Source organism: Culex quinquefasciatus, chromosome 3 (genome assembly GCF_015732765.1).
Source record: "Culex quinquefasciatus strain JHB chromosome 3, VPISU_Cqui_1.0_pri_paternal, whole genome shotgun sequence".
NCBI classification, from domain to species: Eukaryota; Metazoa; Arthropoda; class Insecta; order Diptera; family Culicidae; genus Culex; species Culex quinquefasciatus.
Window position 1 is genome coordinate 51,663,335 of NC_051863.1, and position 26,782 is coordinate 51,690,116.

General features: G+C 34.1%; 1 protein-coding gene across 1 annotated transcript in view; it reads right to left on the bottom strand.

Moving 5' to 3' along the window:
- Positions 1 to 26,782, bottom strand: part of LOC6049252 — a 180,072-nt gene that overhangs the window by 106,296 nt on the left and 46,994 nt on the right. The window contains exon 4 of the mRNA XM_038260789.1: positions 3,629 to 3,742. Coding sequence (XP_038116717.1) covers positions 3,629 to 3,742 — 114 coding nt within the window. The remainder of the gene's footprint in view (positions 1 to 3,628; positions 3,743 to 26,782) is intronic.

Below are 26,782 nucleotides of genomic sequence, written 5' to 3' on the forward strand. Positions count from 1 at the left end.
TAGTCTCATTTATTTAAAGCTGGGATAATTTACTACAATTTTCTCTTTGAGACAGTATTACAGTGAAACCTCTTTTCACGCGATGCGTTACGTTTTTCTTATTTGTCGATTTCTCTGGAACGACGCAACATTTTTGCAATCTTTTAAAAGCAATTTGTAGGGTTTGTTCAGATCTACAAAACGCCTTTTGAAGCTTGCAAAAATATTGTATGGTTTAAGAGAAATCTACGAAGCAAAAAGCGTAACGCCACCGCGTAAAAAAAGATTTCTCTGTATCTTAATTGACGATAGCTCGAAAACTATTAATTAAATTTTCAATATGCAAAAAAAAAACTTTTGTGAATTTTTCAGGTACCTTCCAAAAATGTTATAGTTTGGTCTAAAAAGCTAAACGAGATTTTTTTTATGTTTTGACCTTTTCAAAAGTAATTATTTTACAATTTTGATAATATTTTTAATGAAAAGATCAGTAATTTTCACAAAAGTTTGATTTTGGATCATTAGTTTCCGAGATATCGTGAGTTGAAAATTTCAGGCTAGTTACAGTTAAACCTCGCATAGTGCGCAGGCGTTACGCTTTGTATTTCTTCGATTACTCTAAAACGACATAATATTTTTTCATTCTTTTTGAAGCTAATTGTAGATTAGAAGAAGACGAACAAATTGCTTAAAAAAGATTGTAAAAATATTACGCCATGTTTGAGAAATCGACGATATCCAAAGCGTAACGCCAACGCACTATGCGAGGTTTAACTTTACACAGAAAAAAAAATCAATTCCAGAAATCGTGAATTGTGTTCATGAATCTAAGATCCACAAAGGAATTTATTCATGAGTATGGTGCATTTGCGCTATAAAATTGGATATATTCCTTCGAGATTCTTACATTCATTTTTTCCGTGTAGGTGACACTTGAATTCTTTGTGAAGCTGTATCTCAGAATCTAATTGTCCAACATTCAATGTTTTAGGGAAAAAAATGAATTGGAAATTTTCTCAGCCTATTCTTAGAATGCAAAAAAAGCAGAGTAATCGAAAATATGTACAGTCAAACCTCGCATAATGTGCAGGCGTTACGCTTTGTATTCCTTCGATTACTCAAATAATTACGAAATAATATTTTTACAATCTTTTTTTAAGCTAATTGTAGATTAGAAAAAGACGAACAAGCTGCTTAAAAAAAATGCAAAAATATTATGTCGTTTTTGAGTAATCGAAGAAATACAAAGCGTAACGCCTGCGCACTGTGCGAGATTTAACTGTACCCAAAAGTGGCTGTAACTTGAGATTGTACACATAAAAAAAAGTATAGTTTTTTTTCGACTGCAATTCATTTCGGCTTTAATTTTTTAGTGATTTTTTCCGCTTTTTGAAATAAAAAAAACATTACTTTTTCAAAAATTCATATCTCTAGAACCAGATCTCACACCATCATACAGTATGGCTCAAAAAAATCTCGAAAATTAAAATATACGTATTTTTGTAATAGAAAGATAATTTACCTATTTATTCCGAAAAGACTTAATCATAACCTACATCTTTGCCGAAGTCCACAAATCGATCAGAAAATTTCATCTCATGATACAGAATATCATACAATTACATACCGACTTTGTATAACCAACCTACAAAATTATATAGAGACTTGTATGGAAAAAAAGATGATGCAAAATGACTTCTTTTGACCCAAGGACAACAAGGACAAGGACGAAGTTTCATCCAAATCAAAAAATACACTGAAAAGTCGATTTGCGAAAACGGAAAGAAAGGTGAATGACCGCTACATTCGCCTTCACTTCATCAACCTTACTTTGACATTCTTTTTTAGTTAGTTCACACACGAACGAATCAGCGTAACGTAAAGTCTCTCACACAGTCGTTTGACTCTCACCACCTCTCTCATTCGCGCATAGCTCGTTCGTTTGAGTTCTACATGAATTTTTTATCAACTTCGCCATGAATGCATTCCAATGATTGCTGTCACTACTCTTACCCGCACAAGCTAGAGAGAGATAGGAACAGAGAGAAAGAACATAAGTCTTCGCGTCGCCCGGCCGTTAAAGTGTTGACAGAGAGAAGGGAAATACTCAATAAGGTATTAAATGTTCGGGATTTTTCATACATTTAGAAAGTTATTTCTCACATTTTTGAAAATACCTAAGATTTTCACAAAACTACGTATTCTGTGAAAATTTTGAGTATTTTCAAAAAAATCCATCAAAATGTAAGAAACAAACGAAAATTTAGTATTTTTTCAAAAAGACGTAGGTTTTTGAAAATTTTGAGTATTACACAAAAAATATTATTACTATCGAAATGTTTGAAAAATCCCGATCACTTGATACTCATATTGTAAATTTTGAGTATTTTCAGAAATATGTGTTATCACTTTCGAAATGTACAAAAAAAAATCCCGGTCATTTGTAAGAACTAAAATTTTGAGTATTTTTTCAAAAATTCGTAGTTTTGTTAAAATTTTGAGTATTTTCAAAATTGTTTGTAATACATTATCTTTCGAAATGTTTGAAAAATCCCGATCATTTGATACCAATATTTTCCCGATTTTAAAACACAATAATTTTTTTAAGTTTGGATGATTTTTAATAGATCTCAACTTTACTGTGACTTATTTTGACCTTACACAGGAAAAAATATGTGAATTTACTCGACACGGAAAAAATGAATCACATGAAACTTAGTTGATGTAAACTTGAGATTCGACGTAAACGGTTGAATCACACGTAAAATCTTGTTTTTACGTAGAATTTGTTGCAAATTTACATCAAATTGCATTTAAATTTAAATGTTTAATGACGTGCAAAAGTGTTACATCATAAATGATGTAACATTCGGAAATATTTTTTTGTGTGTACAACAACTCCAAACTAAACTTCTGCTACCCTATCTGGCTTCCCCGAATATCTCATTATCCCTTCCAGCCCAACTCTCCCTGCGGAATCGACACCAGCGACTATGCGGGGGTAATCGATCATAAATTTAATAGAGTGTGAAATGGTTCCATCGGCACACGCAAAACAACCTCCGCGGGCATCGGAATTTCGTTGTCGTCGACGACTCGCGCGTAATTTGTTCTGCCCTGTGAACTGAAATGAGCGAAAGCAAAACACACACACCCAGTTCCATCTTGGAGCTAATAACACTTAAATTGTGGATGGAAGAAATTTGATTTCTGTTGGGCTGGAGAGTGAGAGATAGGGAAAAAAAAAAGAAAAACAGATGTCGTAAATATCGAGCCGCAGTCGTAAACCATCAATCAGCAGTGGCGCAAAAGTGGCGGGAGGTTTTTTTCAAACTTTTTTCCCGTCTTTTACTTAAGTGGAATGTGGTTGAATGCCAATCACGTAGACTACTTGCCTTGGGATTGACCTTTGATTAACCTTGGAGTTCTGCTGAAAAAGTTGGGTTTGCTGTGATGGCATGGGCAACTGGGGTTTTAAAAACAATTTCAATTTGATGTTTATCCAAGAAAAAAAAATACTTCAAAATTGAAATAACTTTTTGAGATATAGTAAAGCTTAAAAATCTTTTCAAACCGACCTGCCAATCAACCAGCCGATCTCTCCAATCCCCGATTAAGTGATTTGATTGCCGCGATTGTTTCGACTTACCACTGCCAGCCTTGTCCGGCACGGAACTCCGCACCAGCTCCTCGCCGTCCAGCACGATCCGGGTCGGAATGGGCAGGCTGATGGCCAGTGCCAACGGCAGCGCCCAATTAGCATCTGTGAGCGAGAAAAAAAAGCAAAACAAATGGTCAACAACAGGTGAGTGAGTGCAATTTCGTGTACACAGAATGTGAAAAGTTTTGTACGCCGATTCAATAATGGCAGCTGGATTACCATAATGGATTTTCATCGTGTTACAGGTGGAAAACAAACAATGCGGATAAACAGGATGAACTTTCCGACAAATGGATTAATGAATTTTCAATTTATTTTACAGGGATTTCACGGAACAATCATGTATGCTTGGAGTTGTGCTATTTTGGCTCATTTTTAATGGAGGTTTTGGAGTAAATAATAATTATTAATAATTAATCAGAAATTTGCCAACTCTAATGAAAGTTAATTGGAATTCACTGCTATCAGTAAAATGGTTAAAGTCATTAACAAAATGAACTGAGTTCATTCTTCACTGCACATTGTTCTCCTCAACAGAATAACTCAGTTCATTTCGATAATAAACTACAAATTAAAAGCGTCAGGAAGCTCAAAGTTCATTTGATGAAATTTTTAATTTTGGTTATTTTGTTTTAGTTAAAATTTGTTTTTGCAGTCTCTATGTCAAAAGAGACCATTTAGCATCATTATTTTTTCTATATAAAGCTCCTTATGACCATATTCGAAAATCTGTACCTTGTAAAAAGATTTTCTGATCGATTTGATGTTTTGGGTTATGATTGGGACTTTTCAGAATCAAATAATCAAAAATCAATCTAACCATCCACTTTAACGAACCCCAGGTCTTTTGTGGTCTATATTGCAAGTTTCTGCTCGAAAAAATAGCCTAACGGAAAAAAAAAACTTTTTACCATCAAAAATTTAATTCCCAAATAACGTTCTTTGGATATTTTAAATCACGAACAAAAATATTTTTTTCAGGTTTTTTTTTTCATTTTTGTTTTAATTTTGGTTTATTTGATTGCTTATTAAACAACAAAATGCATTTTTCAAATATTTCACCACCGTCATTTTGGCCAATATCACTTAACGTAGGTTAGAGGTCATACTTAAGCTTTACATTTAAAAATAAGACAGCTGCTGCTGCAATAAAGCTTTTTTTCGTGATTCGATTGTCCGAAGTGAAATTTTTCAAGGAATTAAGATAATCGAGTCTGAACTCTGTGTGTGTGTGTGTGTGTGTGTGTGTGTGTGTGTGTGTGTGTGTGTGTGTGTGTGTGTGTGTGTGTGTGTGTGTGCAACCATCCAAACGGGACCACGCGGCCGCTTCTTTCAAATTGTATTGTTACCATGTTTACTTTTAGATATACATTCTATACAACACATTAAACAGGGTAAATGGGGCAAAATGGGCCTTGCCATCATTTGCCGCAAGTAAAAGTGTCACCAATCGATTTCTCGTGATTTTTTACAAAACAACGGCAATTAGAGATATTTATAAAAAACACATAAAATGGGGTAAATGGGACAAAATAAGCCCTTGCTGTCATTTGTCGGCAATGAAAATGTCACCAATCGATTGCTCGTGATTTTTTACATAAAATAACATACTTTAAAGCTGTACGAAACTACAGCAATTCAAGATATTTAAGAAAAACTAACTTAATCCACCTTTGTGGTTGGAGCCTTCCTCACTCATTACCAACAATGGCTGCACACAAATTTCATCTATTTTTTAGATCTGGAATAAAAAAGTACATAAATATCACTTAAGTGGCCATATCTCGAGACAGGGTTGCCAGATCTTCAATGTTTTAGACTCATTGGAAAGGTCTTTCGATAACCTAACCAACGATGGGTTGGATGGTGGATCCGGACATAGTTTACATACATTTAAGTGAGATCCGACTTCCAAAAAGTACATCAATATCACAGAAGGGGCCATATCTCGAGACAGGGTTGCCAGATCTTCAATGTTTTGGACTCGTTAGAAAGGTCTTTTGATAACCTAACCAACGATGGGTCAGATAGTGGAACCAGACATAGTTTACATACATTTAAGTGAGATCCGGCTTCCAAAAAGTACATCAATATCACTTAAGGGGCCATATCTCGAGACAGGGTTGCCAGATCTTCATTTTTTTAGACTCGTTGGAAAGGTCTTTCGATAACCTAACCAACGAAAAAAAAAACATACACACACATACACACAGACATTTGTTCAGTTTTCGATTCTGAGTCGATATGTATACATGAAGGTGGGTCTACTATGTTTTCATACAAAGTTCATTTTTAAAGCAGGATTATAGCCTTACCTCAGTGAGGAAGGCAAAACATCTGAAAAAGGGGTAATTTGGGCAAAATGGGCCCTTCCCGTCATTTGCCGCCATTGAGAGTGTCACTAATCGATTTCTCATGATTTTTTACATAAAATAAGATACCGTCATCAGGGGTGACATTGGGTCTGGGGGGCGATATTGGGTCATACAAATTTCAGCATTTTTGTATGACCCAATCTGAGGGGGGGTGAGATTGGGTCATACAAAAATGCTGAAATTTGTATGACCCAATATCGCCCCCCAGACCAAATGTCACCCCTGATGACGGTACTTTCGAAGTGCGGCAAACTACGGCAGTTGATGATATTCGAGAAAAACACCCAAAAAAAAAAGGCTAAGTGGGGTAAAATGGACCACTTCTTGTCATTTGCCGCTAATGAGAGTATCACCAGTATCGATTCCTCGTAATTTTTTACATTGAATATGATACTTTTGGTAGGCAGAAACTGACGGCATCAAAAGATCCGTTTTTCACCCGTTTTTGACCACTGTGCAGTTAAAGTTTTAAAGTTAAAATTTTGTGAACAATAATTATTCTCGGTAGCCCTCATTTTTCAACCCGCGATAACTCGGAAACTTCAACGTTAAAAATATAAATGTTGGTATTAATTAATTTTCAAATCGTAAAAATAAGATAAACATTTTAAAATCTCCAAAATAAATGTTTAAAGCCAGTTCAAAAGGTGACTATTGAATCTACATATTCATACTAGTTTTAAACTATTGTAAATTTAATTTAAAGATTTGATCGCCCTCTTCAAAAAATGCCCCAAAAAGTAAGGGGCCAAAAACTTTTTTGTTTTGCTGATAATTAAAATTTGTCTTGGAAAAAACATGTACAATTGATTGTAAGCTATTTAAAATACAGTATGTAAAAAAAGTATTTACACCCCTTGGGCACTATGCACATTTTGTGATGAAACATGTAAACAATTTAATGTTGACATAAACCTAGTACTACGTTTTGTTCAGAAACTCATGCCAAACATTTTGATGCAAAAAAGCTCATGAAAAGATGTTTTCTATAAAAAGTTATATAACAAATACTATTACAAAAATAAAAAAAGGTGCAAAAAAAGTTTGTACACCTTTCGAAAAATTAACATAAATAAAGTTATTTGTTGACAAATCACCATAAATCCAGTCTCCCAACTCCAAATAGGCATCCTTGACTGATTAAAAAAATAATTTGGATTGAATATAAAGTTTACTAATTACTTAGTATAAAAGTTTATATAACTCTGGAAATTCTAAATAAAACTTTACTAAACTTAATTTTGCAAACTTTCAATTTAACTAAACGTCAATATATTACCATACAATTGCTAAATAAACATTCTGGAGTGGGTATAACACCGTTTTGGGGGTCTTTGTATCGCTAGAATAGATTTTTCGTTGGAATTTCGTACCAACCCGGAATTACGTCGTCGGAAAATCCGCCGGCATCCGAACCGGTCCACAATTCACAAGTCAACCTATGTGGCATCGGAAAGGGCATAAAATTTCCGATCTTTTGATACCCAGACATCTAGGTTTTCTATAAAACCCACGTTTTTAAATACCTAGGCAAAAACGTTGTTATGGTTTCGTTTGAGCAATCTGCCAAAAATGTATGGAATTTCGTAATTTTTGTTCTCGTGGATCAAACTTACTTTTTGCCCAGGTATTTAAAAACGTGGGTTTTATAGAAAACCTAGATGTATGGGTATCAAAAGATCGGAAATTTTATGCTCTTTCCGATGCCACATAGGTTAACTTGTAAATTGTGGACCGGTTCGGATGCCGGCGGATTTTTCGATGACGTAATTCCGGGTTGGTACGAAATTCCAACGAAAAATCTATTCTAGCGATACAAAGACCCCCAAAACGGTGTTATACCCACTCCAAAATGTTTATTTAGCAATTCTATGGTAATAAATTGACATTTAGTTAAATTGAAAGTTTGCAAAATTAAGTTTAGATAAGTTTTATATAGAATTTCCAGAGTTATATAAACTTTTATACTAAGTAATTAGTAAACTTTATATTCAATCCAAATTATTTTTTTAATCAGTCAAGGATGCCTATTTGGAGTTGGGAGACTGGATTTATGGTGATTTGTCAACAAATAACTTTATTTATGTTAATTTTTCGAAAGGTGTACAAACTTTTTTGCACCTTTTTTATTTTTGTAATAGTATTTGTTATATAACTTTTTATAGAAAACATCTTTTCATGAGCTTTTTGCAGCAAAATGTTCGGCATGAGTTTCTGAACAAAACGTAGTACTAGGTTTATGTCAACATTAAATTGTTTACATGTTTCATCACAAATTGTGCATAGTGCCCAAGGGGTGTAAATACTTTTTTTACATACTGTACATTGAATACCGTTTATTTTATTTTTTCTAAATATAATAGGACCCTTTTAAATTCTTTGCAATATTTTAACTTTGGGAAAAGTGCAAAAAGTTCCACAATAGTTTCACTTTTAACATAAGAAATTTTTAAAATTGTTGCCGGGATATCATCAATTGAAAAAGCGGGCTGATTAGGTGAGACTGAGAGAACCTCATTTTTATAATCAAATTTTAATTGAGGCTGTATTCAGGGCCCTGGTTATAATATCTGGTTGTCAATATTATTTGGGAAGCAAAGATCACTAATAGTTTTCTTACCTTGATTTTGTGTAAGTAGATTTTGTACCCTTTAATCGATCAATTTAATCGGTAAAATAATGTTATGGAGATAAATCAGTTCAAATAGGCTGCTTTCGTCAAAGTTAACGTTGATTGTGAGTTTGTATGGTATGTGGCAAATGCCAACTGTGCTGAAAGGGGTATTTGTGCAAAGTTAAGTAATTTGGCGGAGAAAATAATATACCTTGTTTCAAATAAATTCTGTTTTTTTTTGTCTCACTTTTTTGCAGTTTGCATCATATTTACTTTCACAAATTCCAAGATAACCTTTGCGCGAAAAATTCGGTGCAACATTATTTGGTCGAAATAAACAAAATCCAAATTTATAGATCATTCTCTGCGCGCTCGTGCACGCACGATAAGGGAAGGTAAACTTGCTACTCTCGCGATTTGCGTACATTTCGCACCTGAACCTATGAAAATAATGTGTGTGTGTGTGTGTGTGTGTGTGTGTTTGTGTGAGTGTGTAAATTACCGAAATGAAATATTCATAAAATTCTATTGCCGAATTTAATCCACTCGAAAAAAGTAAAAAAAAAAACCAGCGAAAGCCAGCGGTGCCTGGAAGTTGAATTTTATCTCGTTTACATAGTTTAAATTGCGAGATTCATGAATATCTGCAGGGTTGGATTTAATCCAGCGCAAATGCGTACGTGAAATATTTGAGATAAACAAACAAACGACTTTCTACTTTTATGTACTGCTTGTACGTTGCTTTTGGCGCCCCGAAGAAGGCGTTGTTTATCCTTCCTCTTCAGGTTTGCTCTGAACTTGTATACGATGGTCTGGTCTATGTTTATGTTGATATGCGTCAAAACATACATAATACATACATCTTGCCAGTTTGGCAGAATTTTGGACGCCCCCTCCTGTTGACATGGGGAAAAGTTCTCAGGAGTTCAAGCGTCGTTGTTGTTGTTGTTGTTGTGTGTTTTGGTTCAAGTACAGTTTAAGTACAAAAGTTTATTATTTTGCATTTTCTATGAGTGTTGAATCTTGATTATTCTATACATCCATGACAAATTTAATAAATTCGTCGTAAATCAGACAGTTCAGCTTCTAAAAAATTGCCATCGTTCCTAAACCACCCTTCAAAAATGACTTGTCATAAATCCCACTCCTCCACCCCCGCAAACCGTCAGCAGCAATCATTCAAAATTAAGACATTTTCCCACGCCTTCCGTGACGTGACCGAGCCTGTTGCGGGCAAGTGTCATGATTAATTGGCACCCCCCCCACCCTGGTCACAACTACGCTGACTGTCTGCGGTGGGTGGTGACAAAGAGTCTAATTTGTTCCGAACGAGTGAATTTTTCCAGCGAATCACCACCCTCAACCCCACCGGTTTGCTGGGGGCAACGACGCTACTACGGAAGTCACGGGGTAAATTCTCTCTTCCCAGGAACAAGCCGGAGCTGCTTCAGATAAGAGTGTCACACGGTTCGAGGTTCTGATAATATTTATCCGCCCACCGTTCGACGACGACGCGAACAAGCGGAAAGCAGCCCACCAGCCGGAATCTTTGGCATCGAAGGATAGTGGGTGAGTAAACCATTAAAAATCATGTTTCAATATTTAATGCAGCAGTCAATTAAAATAATGAAACTCCTTGTAATTATATTTTTACCATCGTCACTAATGAAAGACTATTAAGTCACTCGAAAAATGATCTTCTTGAATACGCTTCATAGACCTACCTTTACATATACAACATATCAACTCTGAATCAAATTCTGAGCAAATATCTGTGAGTAAAGATGTATAAAAAAATGTCAATTTAAAATACCGGAACAATAAAGTAAAAAACCATTCGTTTACTGGGTTATACGAATTTGAAATTGTCAGCTTTCAGCAACTACACAGCAAAAAATCCGATAGTAAAATCGCGTGCAAAAACACGCACATCACCTTCGTCAAAAAAGACACTTAATATTACACACTGCATGTACAATTTTTGTAAACACAAAAAAAAACTTGCAACCGACGGAATTCAAACCTAGCCCCAACAGTAAGGACTGGCGCCTTAGCCCGCTCGGCCAGATGGATATATTAGCTTGACATTTCGGTCATGTAGGTTTCCCATACTGGTGGGCTGCATATTTCAGAATGCAATATTATTATCGCGGGCGTCAATAATTAGAGTTCACGCGCGGTGATACGACCGCAAGATAATGATCGCATGACAGCCGCATGACAACCGCAGAACAAATTTTTGGCTGTTGTCAAAGGTTGCCTTGAGTTTTCAGCTCACTTTTTGGAAAATATTCAAAACAAATCAAGTTGACAGCCAAATCAACGTAGAATTTCAGTTCAATTTGCTGATTTTTACACTGCGGAAGTAAGGCGGCTATAATCTCCAATCAGTCACAGCGAAGGAGAAACGTGATATTATCTCGCAATAAGCAATACATAGAATGTCATTAAAAAAAATGCAAAATTTATTTTACACCAAGGGCTTTTACACGAAGCTGGATTATTACTCTGTAGGGGAATAGCATCTTATTAAAAGGCAGTTTTTGTAGATTTTGCTCGGTCTGTTCTAGAGGTTGTATCGAGGTGCTCCGATTTGGATGTTGTTGTTTATTTTATTAACGTGACTTTAACCTAAAGAGGTCATTCGTCACTTTCGATTTGGATGAAACTTTCAGCATTTGTTTGTTTATACATGAGATGAACTCATGCCAAATATGAGCCCTCAACGACTAAGGGAAGTGGAGTAAAACGCACCTCAAACTTGGTCCAAAAATCATAAAAAAATCTTATAAATTGCTCGCATTTGCGTTAAACTTCATCAATTCCAACTGTCTTAGTTGCATTCGAAAGGTCTTTGAAGCACTCCAATTTGGCTTTTTCTCATTGCTTTTGCAAAATACTGTTAAAAATGGATTTCTTTTTGCAACAGCCTCTAACCCCTAGGGGTTGTTCAAATATTACGTCCAGAGATTTTCGGGAATTCGGACCCCCCCCCTCCCCCCTGTCACGCACTTTTCCTATACCTTTAACATGGGCTGTCACAAATCTCAGACCCCCCCCCCCTCCCCCTATTCATGAACGTAATTTTTGAACGAACCCCTATGCTCCTTTAGGTCAAAAGTGGGGGAATTTCATGGACTATAAGCCTACGGAATTAACTTTTTGGCCAATCGCAGTTTTTCTCATAGTTTTACGATTTTCCTATAACAAACATTTTACAACGTTAACTTTTGCCCTGTAGCACATAAGTGGAACTCCATACAACCTGATAGCTCAAAAAGTGGGACGATTGTTGAGTTCTGTCACTGGTATAGTGGAAATTTGTCCACGCTTGTCACAGCCTACTCAGCATCAACAACTGTAAAATTTGAATCTATTATACCTCTTGCAAATTGACAGAACAAAATATGTATACCACTTGTATGTTGACAGAAGCTTCAAGCATTCGTTCGTTAAATGAAGGAGTTTATGTTGCTTTGGTGGCGCGATTTCTTTGCTAATGATTCAATTTCTATGCTCTTCCTCAACAATTAAAGCTCTCCCTCGTGATTCCCTGATGGACGATGGGTTACTGACGTCATTGATTTAAAAATTGAGAGGAACAGATTTAAGAGCTGCGAATCTCCTCCTATTCCCATATTTTTGTTCGATGTCAAAGAATTCAAGCCATGTACTAAATACCTGTTTGCAATCGAATAAAATGATGAGCCATGATCTGAAAGTGCAGTTTTAAATGCACAGTTTTTTCCGGCATTTTGGAGCAGGAATAGTAAAAGAATCGCAAAAACAAACGGCCACACGAGAGTCGCACGAGAGGCAAAATGAAAATTCAAATCATGGAGTGCTGCGATGATGTTTACTTGAGGCAACTTTTCAGTATACCAGTTTTGATTGGACGAAGGGCCTGTTTACGATTTAAAGAAATTATCAACTACGATTTATCTTTGCTTCAAATCATTATTTAAAAAAATGATCGAAAAGGGATAAAATTTGGAATATAAGAAAACTTGCTAGAAATTTGGAATTTGGTTGTGAGTGATACAAATACATATGACACTTTCCGGCGTTGCAACGTCACGAAATTTTTCACTTTTTGCGAAATATGTCTCGTATGATATTAAAACCTGTTCCAAATATAAATATTATTACAGATTCGGAATGTCAATTAAATTTTCTACAAGTAGTGACTATGGACTAAGACTTATTTTAAGTCGAACTTTTCATTTGCCACATCGATCACTCTGTGGCGTTGCAATGGATACAAATTAATCAGGCATGTTTTAGTTATTTTAAACATTTATAATTGTTATTCCAGCTGCGATTGAAGATTGAACCAATAAAACAACGAACAAATAGTTAAAATGATTGGCTGATAGGTCTTGAGCAAAAACCGGTCGTTTTGTCGCTAGAGAATGTGCCATACCCAAGTAACCACTTGCACTAAATCAAAACTCTAAGTTCACCCTAAATAAGCTTTTTCGATGCTATGTCACTTTATATAGTCTTTGCAAATGTTTTGACACTTTTATGTCTTGAAACTTTATTGCTTACTGTATAATAACATTTAGAGCAACCATTTAGAGCTTCAAAATATTAAGTACACAAATGTTTCAAAACATTATAGAATACTTTTAATGTTACTATAGAGTATGATTTAATGTACCATAACTTTAAATCAACATCTAAAAATGCTTCGAAACTTTGACATTTCTTATAATGTTTTGAACCACTAAATCAACCAGAAGCAGTGTTACGAATCGTTCCGTCTTAAAAAAATAAACATTGCGTAAAATTGTGAAGTGCTCGAGGTAGTGCTGCTTTTTTGTAAGTAAAAATTGTTTATAACTGATATTTTTCGATGTTAACAATTAAACCGACCATTCTGCAGATTCGGTGGGTTTGAATATCAACTGGAAAATTGTGTTGACGAGCCGGAAACTCTGGACCTTAGTTGCAAATATTTCTGGCCAATGCGTGATGGAAGCGGACCAGCAAAAATGTGTGAAAGTGTTAAAAATGTCCAATTGCTAGTGCATGAAGTGAAAAGTTGGAAATAAAAAAATTGTAAATCATGATTTTCATGTTAACTAAGTTGTGTTTTAAATGTTTCGAAAATAACGAAGATGGACAGAAGACATACAATGTGTGAGTTTTGTTTGAAAATAAACCAAACGAGACCACACTGGAAATATAAAAAGGATCCGTGAGAAACACTCCGATTACAATCTTCTCACAAGACATATATTTCGACGGAGGAGATGGTTGGCGCATGGCATCGGCTAGAAAGAACACTCAACAACAACTGATTTCGAACCTAGACAGAGGAGAATTTCATCAAAAAACATTGCAACATGCTGAGAAAGCTTCCTCTAAGTGGGAGAAGGAAGTAAGAACATGGTGTGAGGTTGGAAATAGCTTTTTGATTGCACGGCCAAAGAGTCGGTAAAGCAGTACTTTGTTGTTTTTTGGAAGCATTACTCTATATCAACATTTTCCAGTGTTACTGTATATTAACTCTGTACGTCGCCACTTTTAGCTTTAATGTCACTTTATAAGGGAATATAGTGTTTTATTACTGTAAATAGCTTACACTATATTTTGATATAGAGTTGATAAAATGTTACTTTTTAGTGTCCCGCGGTTACTTGGGTATGCATGTACAAAAATGCATGAAATTCATGAAAAACATCTCGAACAATTTTATAAAAAACAATCGAACAATTGCTATTTTGCGCTACTATAAGCGTTCTTAAGAGATTGGGCACAGATGAAAAAGAAAATAGAATTAGAGTAAAATTGTGATCAGCAAATGGGACTGGATTAAATTAAAATAAGGATTACTCACTAGCTACATCTACTGACAATAATTATTAGAATGTACAGAACAACGACAACATCAAGGGATGTGTATTGTGCACATTGAAATTAATCATCGTAATCGGCTATGAAATTATTTGGCTGGCCGGAAACATTGTTTTCAAATGAGGAAAGTTTTGTAAAAAGAGTTCTGTTGAAAATGCTGTTTAAGTTTAATTACACGCCGAAGTATTGCTAAGTCAACATTATGTTTTCGATGAAAATAAATGCTGTCATCAAATAATGTTCCACTTTTAATAATTTTATAAAATTTAAAATATTCTAACTACATGCACTATGGACGACCCATCGATGCAAAACTGCCATAAAAACTTGTCGAAAAGTTGGAGCTCTCCACCGCTAGAGGCAGCACCGTGCATATCCCCGTTTTTGAACCTCAAGTTCCACGGATGTGCCTGTAGGCCAACAAAACGACACTTTTTGGTCTCAATTTTGATATACAGTCCAGACTCGATTATCTGAAGCCTCGATTATCCGAAGTTTCGATTATCAGAAGGTTTGTATGAGACTTCGGAGAATCGAATCAAGAACAAAAAATTGTTTTTTTTCCTGTTTTTTAATTTTCATGCTTGTATCATCAAATTTGAGCTCTGCGACCTCATTTCAATTAAATTTGAATGGTTGATTGCCTACAAAATTAAAAAAATGTATTTTTTTCAATATTTCATCACCGCCATTTTGGCCACCATCTTGGATTTAAAAATTCTTAATCACTTTAGAGTAGTTTAAGGGTACTAAAGCTCAATAATAAAAAAAAGACAACGATTTTTTTTTCGTGATTCGATTATCCGAAGTTTCCGAAGAGTCTGGACTGTATTCAGATTACTCGGGAAATTCCATGTTAGTTTGAGATTTTGTAGTTATAAATTTGATTGGAATTTCTTATTACAGAGCAATCCTTCAAAATTTCTGATTATTTTTTTGTATTTTTTATTTGTCTTAAGCTTTGTAGGGGCCATTGAAGCCATTTTAATTTAATAATGAGCAATTCTCTACCAAAACCGGAAATGAATTTTATTTGTATTTTTTTGATTTGGCTCAAACTTTGTGGGGGCCTTCCCTATGACCAAAGAAGCTATTTTGTGTCATTGGTTCACCCATACAAGTCTCCATAAATTTTGGCTGCTGTCCACTCAAAAATGGTACGTAAATATTCAAACAGCTGTAACTTTTGAGTGAATTTTCTGATCAATTTGGTGTCTTCGGCAAAGTTGCAGTTATTGTTTAGGACTATTGAGAAAAAATAAGCACACGGAAAAAAATTGCAGATTTCTTTTTTTTTTTTCACAAAAACTCAATTTCCAAAAATACGTATTTAGAGAAACATGGTCAAAAAATCTGCCGCCGAGCTATAAATTTTTGAAAAAAATAGTGATTTTTGGAAAAAATCGAAATGTCATGCAAAAACTAATTTGACGTAATTTTTTCATGTAAAATTGAATTTCCAATTGAAAAGTACTCTAAAGTTTTTTTGATAAAAGGCTCTGTTTTCAAGATATAGCCACCGAAAGTTTGATTTTGGCGAAATATTTGCAGTTTTTCGTTTTTTTAAATAGTGACCATGAGTGACCATTTAAAAAAAAAAAAATTTAAAGGTTCAAAAAAATTGCTATTAAATTGTCTAAAAGACATTGAAGATTGGACCTCGGCTTGCTGAGATACAGCGGCTTAAGGAAAAAAAAACAGAAAAATTGAAGTTTGAAGCTCACATTCGATTCCAGGACCAAGTTGCCTGCGGGTATGGAGATCATACATACATAAAATAGTTCTCAACAATATCTACTACTTTGCCGAAGACACCAAATTGATCAGAAAGTTCACTCAAAAGTTACAGCTGTTTGAATATTTACGTACCATTTTTGTATGGACAGCAGCCAAAATTGTATGGAGACTTGTATGGGTGAACCAATGACACAAAATAGCTTCTTTGGTCGGAAGGAAGGCCCCCACAAAGTTTGAGCCAAATAAAAAAAAATACAAAAAATAAAAATGGTTGAAATCGGCCGATTTCGTAGAGAGTTGCTCTAACGAAAGACTAAAATTAGAAATTTATTTATTTCGGCATATGAAAACTGAGTACAATTTGAGTGATAGTTCCTAATTCTTTTTCTACTTGTACCTTTACCTTAGCAACCAAAGGTCAAATCTTCAATTTTTCTTATACAATTTTTTTTTTGTACTTTTTGAAAACAAATATTTTTCAACTTAAACAAACATAAAATTAACTTTAGATGGATCTACAGAGCTATAAATCATTTTTTTCAAATAATGTTATTGCTATTGTTTTTTTTTGTGTGTTGAAATGTGAAAAATGGGTCAGTTTTTTGAAAGCGTACCTATTTTTCTTTGAACTGACCTTAGTTATACCTAAAACTTTGCCCAATACACTAAATTTATCAGAAATTCCTTTCTCAAGATAAAAATTCTAGAATAATTAAATATCATTTTTGCTTGGATTACTGATAAATTTGTATGCCAACTTGTATGGATGAATTATTACCGCAAAATAGCTTTTTGGTCATAAGGAAGACCCGTATATTGTATAGGCAAAATAGGCTGATTTCTGAGAGATTTCTTCTCCATGGAAAATAAAATCGTGATAGAATGTACCTTTACTATTTTTTTTTGACTGAAATAAAAAATAGACGTTATTATTTTTTTTTGTTGCAAATATTTTTCAAAGTTTTGCCCTTCCAAAAACGGCCCAAAAAAACTGGAGATTTAGTTTTTCAAAAACCTCAAAATTGCAATGATATTGCTGAAAACAATTTAAAATGCACTTCCCTGCTGTATTTGGAATTTCTTATGCCTTTTTTAATTAAAATGTAGAATTTCTGGCTTGTTAATTCAATTTTAATATTTTGTTTTGCCTTTTCTCGACCCAGTCCAGAGCCAAGAACTTTGAAAAATATTCGCATCGGCCTTAAGACATTTTTTTCAAGACGATCAATGTTGGTTAGTTGGTAAGGGACCATCCATAAACCACGTGGACATCTCAACCCCCCCCCCTCCATCGTGGACAATTTCCATAATTTTTTTTGTATGGAGCGTGGACAACTGACACCCCCCCCCCCCCTAAAGCGTCCACGTGGTTTATGGATGGTCTCTAAGGACACCAATTTATAACAGAGAAAAAATCGTTACAAATCTAATTTTGAAGTTTATTTTCACATTGTTCAAAATTAGTGAGAATAGATCATTCGAAATTCTCCGGAAAACCATTTTTAGATTACCATTTTCCGAAATGCCACAAAATGATATTTATTAAATAAATGTAATAAAATAAATTGAATGACTTTTTTTTCAAATAAACGTTAATAAATAAAAAGATTTCATTTTAAACTTAGAAAAAATCGTAACTTAAATTTAATTCCCAAATCAAACCACATATCAGGCCCACTGTTTGCAGCATCGTGACATCGGAAAGGGGTATAAAAATAAATTTCAATCAGAAGAAATTGCTTCCATCCTTCCTCAACCGTGAACACATACAAAGACAAACACACACACGTACACGAAAAATCGCGCATTCACCGGGTTGAACCGGAACCGGATTCGCCGGCACCGGGGTGATGTGAGTCTGTGTGTGTGAGAGTGTTTGTGTGTGCGTCTTTTTAAAGGAAAGTTATATCGAAAAGAAATGTTTCATGGCCTCGTTCGGTTCGCTTCGCGTGTTCAAACGGTGCCGGTTTTTCTCTTCCTGTGTGTGTATTTGAAAGTACGGAAAAACGCACTCACACACACAATTTTTCATCGGACTGGATTAGATGAGTTTTGCTGTCAAAGCTCAACAAAACGGCGAGAGCGATGGATGTTTGACGTCGTCGTCTTTTCAGGAAGGCAACCTTCAAAGTTATTACCGGGATTTTCCGGTGAACTGGACTTGGGGCAGAAATAAACGTACTGCTTCCGAGCAGTCCGCGGTTCAATATTGACTGCAGAAGCTTATTTTTCATCTAGATTTTCAATGGAACTGGATCATGAAGAAAGTTCCTGGATTCCTAGATGCTCATAACATTATCACAGTACCGTAACGAAAAACAAAACTTAAATTTTGTTCTACTGCAAAATACTTTATTAATATTTATATTTAGGAACCTTTTTCATGAACCAGTTCCATTGAAGATCTAGATGAAAAGTAAGCTTCTGCAGTCAATATTGAGCCGTGGATCAACGTAATATTGTGTGTTAACGCAAAGTGGCAATACCATTTTTTTTAACAAGTGCATCGTAGATTTTGCGTTCTCAGAATCCTCTCTGCGGTAAACATGACGTAGTAGGGCTGGCCGATTTTATTATTGTTTTACAAGTCGAAAATCTTCCATTAATCAGGAGGCATTTCACATTGAATGATTGAAAATACATTGTATATTGAATCAAATGATTTATTTCTACGAGGAAAAAAGAGGAAGGTAATAACAGCAACCTGATAACCAGTTACCGCTAGCCACCTTCCTCTACCTGATGCAATCTCGCGGAGATTGAAATTGATTTTCGTGCCACATTCAATCCGGTCTAGATCCCAGACAGCAGAAGCTGCGAGATAGTTCCGAGGAAGACGACTCCGCACAATGAAGCCAAATGGATTCCGAATGTGTCAGCAACACTGTCAATACGTGCATCAATTTCTATCACTTATGTTTTCATTTCTATGTTTTCCATAGGAATGCTCCACAGAATGGCGCGGTGGATTTAAAAGGCAATAATTTTAAACTTTTATCGGTATAGAAAATTTAAGATATCCGCCATTGACCGACACTGTCCAGCAAACCGTGAAAAGTCCTCATGACACAAAATTTCTCCAAAAAGAAAAACATCGCATACCGGACCGGAATGCTTTCTTCCGTTGCAGCGATCCCGGTCCCAGTCGCAACCAGTTGAACACTGCCAAGAAGCAGCACCATACCACACGTGTCCACGTCCACGTGGGATGTGTGTGTGTGTGCTTTTGTTCAGCGGAAACCATCCATGAACGAGCACTCTGAAGGATGGCATGTGCATCAGCAAAACCCCGTTAGCTACGTGAATAAAGGATGCGAATATTTCGCTCAACCGTTTTTTGCGATGTTTTTCTTTGGCTCTTGGAAAAGAGGGTTGTCAGACTGGTTTTGGCTTGCAAAACATGTCCTAAAGAAAAGGATCAACAATAGATGCGTCCACTTTACCGATCGGTCGGATGCAATCTTGCACACTTTTGTAACGTTACGTTTTGGGAAGTTTTGGTTGAGGTTTGCTGTTTTTTTTTATCGTGGTTTGTTTTCTTTTTGTCTTGCAACGAATAACAAGATACTTTTGACTTTGGGAGTGCATCGGTTGATCCATGATCTCACATTAATTAAAGCAACATAAATAGTCGATAATTTTTAAATGCAGTCCGCCTAAATATGTGCCCTGAATTAAAGATCAGACAAGCCTAGCCATAAACCACTTTTTGAGCTTGCAAAAAAAAATACTTAAAATACTTGAAATACTTGAAAAACTTGAAATACTTGAAATACTTGAAATACTTGAAATACTTGAAATACTTGAAATACTTGAAATACTTGAAATACTTGAAATACTTGAAATACTTGAAAAACTTTAAATACTTGAAATACTTGAAATACTTGAAATACTTGAAATACTTGAAATACTTGAAATACTTGAAATACTTGAAATACTTAAAATACTTAAAATACTTAAAATACTTAAAATACTTAAAATACATAAAATACTTAAAATACTTAAAATACTTAAAATACTTAAAATACTTAAAATACTTAAAATACTTAAAATACTTAAAATACTTAAAATACTTAAAATACTTAAAATACTTAAAATACTTAAAATACTTAAAATACTTAAAATACTTAAAATACTTAAAATACTTAAAATACTTAAAATACTTAAAATACATAAAATACTTAAAATACTTAAAATACTTAAAATACTTAAAATACTTAAAATACTTAAAATACTTAAAATACTTAAAATACTTAAAATACTTAAAATACTTAAAATACTTAAAATACTTAAAATACTTAAAATACTTAAAATACTTAAAATACTTAAAATACATAAAATACTTAAAATACTTAAAAAACTTAAAATACTTAAAATACTTAAATTACTGTTGCACTGAAAAGTTGAAATTTTTGCAAGTCAAATAATTAATTTATTAAACTTTTCAGCAAATTTTACCGTTAAGAAGAACAAGTCAAAACCGTAACCTGAAATATTGATGTAATGGGAAGTGGCAAAGGTTTGAGAACATTTTTTTCTCTTTTAGACGAACTAGAATTTATGAATACGAGCAATTCCATCTCAAAGCAGGAATTTTTCTGGTACTTTTGTACCCGACCCTCTCCGATTTCAATGAAACTTTGTAGACATGTTATCCTAGGCCTATATAAGCCATTTTTGTGTATACGGAGCCAATTGTACTCGAAAATAACATTTGAGAAGGGCGTAGGTTATTTAGATATTTTTGTATTCTGTAATTTAAAATGGCTGTATCTCGAAGGCGTTGAGTCGTACCAAAAGTGGTCAAAGACAAACTTGTAGGAAATTGGACGGGCTTTCTGAAAAAAATACACTGAAAGAAAAATACACCCCATTTCTATGGGATTTTTCAATTTTTATGTTTAAAAGTTAAATTTTAAGGTGAAGTCACGATTTTTTTTCGTTCAAAATTTTTGAGGAAATAGCCTAAAATGTGACAAAAAGACTGACGAAAAATGCAGGATGGTATGTCTCTCCTAAAAAAATACAAAAAACATTTACTAAAACTGTTTTTTTGAAAAGTGGTCTAAACGTCAAAATTTTCAAAAACCGATAGTGGGAATCGATTCCCCAGACAATTTTACATAAAAGTCTCCATATTGACCATTGTTCCAAGTCCAATCCTTGCGAAGTTACAGCGGTTTTAAAAATAAAAATGTTGAAAAACAGCTTTTTTGGTGATTTTTGGCATTTCTATTTGACAGACTTGATTTTTCAGTCTCAAAAATATTTTTACCGGAAAACTCGTCCAATTTCCCATAAGTTTGCCTTTGACAGCTTTTCGATTTGACTCGTTTTAATATTTAAGTAGGATGATTTACCTTCCAGATTTCTACAACACTGAAAAAAATATTCTGTTTTCAGTTAGGAGCAATGTAATTAAGCTTATATATGTAAGCCCATGCATCTAATTGAAAAGCTGTCAAAGGCAAACTTATGGAAAATTGGACGAGCTTTCCGGTAAAAATATTTTCGAGACTGAAAAATCAAGTCTGTCATATAGAAAATGCTAAAGATCACCAAAAAAGCTGTTTTTTCAACATTTTTATTTTTAAAACCGCTGTAACTTCGCAAGGATTGGACTTGTAACAATGGTCAATATGGAGACTTTTATGTAAAATTGTCTGGGGATCGATTCCCACTATCGGTTTTTGAAAATTTTGACGTTTAGACCACTTTTCAAAAAAACAGTTTTAGTAAATGATTTTTGTATTTTTTTAGGAGAGACATACCATCCTGCATTTTACGTGAGTCTTTTTGTTACATTTTAGGCTATTTCCTCAAAAATTTTGAACGAAAAAAAATCGTGACTTCACCTTAAAATTTAACTTTTAAACATAAAAATTGAAAAATCCCATAGAAATGGGGTGTATTTTTCTTTCAGTGTATTTTTTTCAGAAAGCCCGTCCAATTTCCTACAAGTTTGTCTTTGACCACTTTTTGGTACGACTCAACGCCTTCGAGATACAGCCATTTTTAAATTACAGAATACAAAAATATCTAAATAACCTACGCCCTTCTCAAATGTTATTTTCGAGTACAATTGGCTCCGTATACACAAAAATGGCTTATATAGGCCTAGGATAACATGTCTACAAAGTTTCATTGAAATCGGAGAGGGTCGGGTACAAAAGTACCAGAAAAATTCCTGATTTGAGATGGAATTGCTCATACATATTGAACGTTTTTATAACAGACCTTTAAATAACATATTTTTATCTCATTAGGGTATCTGAGCAATTCCCTACGAAATCGGTCTTTTTTCTTTAATTTTAATTTTTGTATTTTTTAATCCAGCTGAAACTTTTTTGGTGCCTTCGGTATGCCCAAAGAAGCCATTTTGCATCATTAGTTCAAATTCAAATTCAAAAATCTGTATCTTTTGAAGGATTTTTTTGATCGATTTGGTGTCTTCTGCAAAGTTGTAGGTATGGAAAGGACCACTCTGATAAAAATGATACACGGTAAAAAAATGTGATTTTTAATTTCACTTTTTGTCACTAAAACTTGATTTGCAAAAAAACACTATTTTTAAGTTTTGATATCTTTTAGAGGACATCAAATGCCAACTTTTCAGAAATTTACTGGATGTGCAATAAATCTTTGACCGAGTTATTAATTTTTTTAAATTAGTGCCCATGTTTGCACCACTTTTGAAAAAGACATATTTTTGAAAAGCTGAAAAAAAACTCTATATTTTGCTTCTATGAACTTTGTTGATACGACCCTTAGTTGCTGAGATATTGCCATGCAAAGATTTAAAAACAGGAAAATTGATGTTTTCTTAGTCTAAACCAAGCAACCCACCATTTTCTAATGTCAATATCTCAGCAACTTATGGTCCGATTTTCAATGTTAAAATATGAAACATTCGTAAAATTTTTCGGTCGGTCCGAAAAAATATTTTCAATTGTTTTAAATCAAGATTAAAATTTCAAAAGGACGTAATATTGTATGTTTGTCCTTTTTAAAATGTTAGTCTCAGTGTAGTCCTTACCCATACCTACAACTTTGCCGAAGACAGCAAATCGTTCAAAAAATTCCTTCAAAAGATACACATTTTGAATTTTCATATAACATTTGTGTATGGACAGCTGCTAATTTTGTATGGAAAATTATATGGACAAACTAATGAGGCACCAAAAAAGTTTCAGCTGGATTGAAAAATACAAAAAAAAAATCGAATTTCCGTTACTTTAGAGAATTGCTTCTACAAAATGATGCAAAACATGACTGGGACCGAAAAATTTACTCCGAAATTGTGGTCAGGGACCAAAATAACCTGTTAGAGCAAAGTTTAGCGAAAATCAATAAGGGTTCGGGAATTTAAAATGTTTAGTTCCATGTGAGCTGACAGAAAATTTGATAAATTTTTGAACATATTGGAAATGACATGAAATTAAATTCATGAAATTTATTGCTTTTCCAAAAATACTGTATTATTGTCTCCCAACAAAAAAGGTTTAATACCTGGCTTATCGATTAGCTGATAAAAGGCTCCACTTATAAATATTATGCCCTGGGTGCATTTAATTGAGCCAGATACTGAGGGGGAAAGGATCATTATGGGAGATGATCGAACAAAATCCTCTTATTGCAAAGGCCCACGTCCCCCATTGTCCTGAACACTCGTTTTCAATTCCCCTGCGGGGTTAGAGTACCTGTGCTCACCGCCTTCCTTTTGCATCATTTTGCCATGATGAAATATTAATCTGATCAAAAGTTACTTTCCTCTGGGTGTGGAGTCTCCGAGTCCTCCTCATGTACACACACGTACAGGTGATGACATGCTGTCAAGTCCTGGGTGAAAGCTTCTTCTATCTCTCTGTTGCAGGGCCGTGCACAGGATTTTCGAAAGGGGAGGGTTTTCTCGAAAGGGGCGCATGGGGTGCTTATTTAGATTGCGAAAGGGCGCTAACAGTCAATCTTTAAACTCAATAAATAATACTTTTGTATATTTTACATATATTTTGCTGGTTCGAATCCCGTGGCGGACGCTTTAAAATTCTAAGTGTAAATATGGGTATCCGGCGCCGTCGCTCTGTGCCTTGCTCAAACAGGGCGGCGAAGTCCTTGTAGTTAAAAGGAAGACAGTGGTTGGTCTAGTACCGGCCGACAGATATAAAGTCAACTTCGTTTTTTTATATATTTTACATTGGTGTCCTGTTGCCATACACGGCAAATCGTGTTGAATAGCGCCATGGAGGGGGGCGTTAATTCAGAGTTTGAGCAAATTTGAGATTTTTGCGCAAATGAGAGTTTTAAATCGGAAGAGGGATGGGCCGTTCACTTGTGGATCGTAAAACGGGGTTTTAGTGAAGAAGTGTAGCAGTAATTGCTCAAAACAAGTTTTCTTTTTTTTATATTAAGAGTAGTTCTCTACGATTTCGCAATTTTTTTTTCACAATTTTTAACTTATCATTTTTTTGATTTGGATGAAACTTTGCCATGCACCATGCATTCTCTATGTCAAAAGAAGCAATTTTGCATCATTCTTTTTTCTATACAAATGTCCATACAATTCTGGGGCTGGTCATATTAAATTTATATGCAAATGAATGAATTTCTATGATTTCTTGACAAGGGATTTTCTGATCGATATGGTGTCTTGGGCAAAGCAAAAATCCGATATTTTATGTTTTAGGGACTAAAAAGACAATTTCGGAGCTTTAGTGATGGTGCAAAATCTGGTTTAAGAGATATGATTTTTTGAAGAAAAAACGAAAAAGTGGACAAAATTGTTGAAGCAATTTTGTGAACAAAATGTACCGTTTTCAGGTTAAAGCTAATTTTAGGACTGCATTTTCAATTTATTTTGGTTTCTTTTCATTTTAAAATAATACTTCTTGGAATTTAAAGTACCCCTAAAACATGTTTTTGAAGAGCCAAGAAAATTTTGTACAATTTTCTCTCTGAAACTTTCAAATCGAGCAAATTGTTTCTGAGATACACAATCTCAAAGAAATTAAATCGATGAGCTTGATTTTTTCTAAGTGTTAACCCTTTGCTGCCCACTTTGTTTCGATTTTTTTAAATTTTTCCCTTGTCATTTTGAGCAACTTTTGTTCTACGAAAAACTTTACTTCTCCAGTTTCAAGTTGTTTTTGTTTCATTTTTAGTTTTTATATTTGCATTTATCTTGTTTAGTTGATATTTGTTTTTGGTAGTATTTGGCCTATTCTAGCACCTAATTTGTCATATTTTTTACAGCCTATTTTTCATTATTTTTTTGTATGTTTTTCATTTTTTGTTTTACTCAAGAACAAACCATCATCATTTAAATTGTTAAAAAATGTCTGAGACAATAGAAAAAAAAAGTACAGAAAATATTAGTGAAAAACACAGCCAAGAAATACAATCATTTTTCGAAACATTGGTAAAGTCACATAAAACAAGTCACACGTTCAACCCTAATTTTTTTTTTCAAATTTTAAGAGTTCTTCTTTACAATGCTTTTTAAAGGTCGAAAATTGGTTAAAAATTGATTTTTGGCGAATTATTAGATCGAATCCCGTCTAGAGGTGGGGTTGGGTTGTAGCTGGATAAACTGAAAGTGTTCAACTGATCATAACTCGAAACTACTGGTCCGATTTTCAATCGACATTTCTTTGCATTCCCTATGTCAAAAGAAGCAATTTTGCATCATTAGTTTTTCCAAACAAGTCTCCATACAATTTTGAGGGCTAGAATGGGTATGTAAACGTATGAAATTTTGTATCTTTGGACGGAATTTTCTGAAAATCTGAAAAATTAGATAAGAAACTTCATTTTTGGGTCAAACATTTGTAACAGACTTTTTAAATATAAAAAATGAAAAAAGATAATTTTGAATATTTTTCAATCGATTCCTTCACTTTTCCGAAGAAACGTCCTAGAAAATCGATAAAATGAAACAAATTGCTACAGGAAACAAAGATATATTTCGATTTACCCCAGAAAATGTTCCGAAAAGGCACCTCTCTCATAAACAAAATTTTCAAAAATGAGAAAATAATTAACATATTTAAAAAATACTATCATCGCCTGAAAACACCATAGAAATGATGAAAATATTTTAAAAATAAGATTTCAAAGAAAGTTTCACAACACGTAAAAAAAATAATCAAAAAAAGTTAGCTTAAGCAACATAAAAATGATAAAAAGTTGCGCCTTGTAATGAAATAAAAATGTTAAATAAAACAATTTTACTAACTTTTTGAAAACAAAATTTTACTAGAGGAGCCCTCATGACAAAATATAAAAAAATGAAAAAAGTAGAGCAGCATAAAAAAAGATCAAAATATTTTGAAAATAGGATTTTACCAGCGGCGTTTTGTTAAAATAAAAACAATTATTTGACTATCGGCGCTCCTCAAGCTATAAAGGCTGTTCAAAATTAGTCAAACAAAGTTTGCCAACCGGCGCAAAAATGTTGTAGCTAGAACGCTAAACAGAATTTTTATTTTTTTTATGTTACCGTAAGCCAAACTTTGTTTGGCTCTTATTAAACAGTCTCTATGTTGCTAGAGGGGCGTC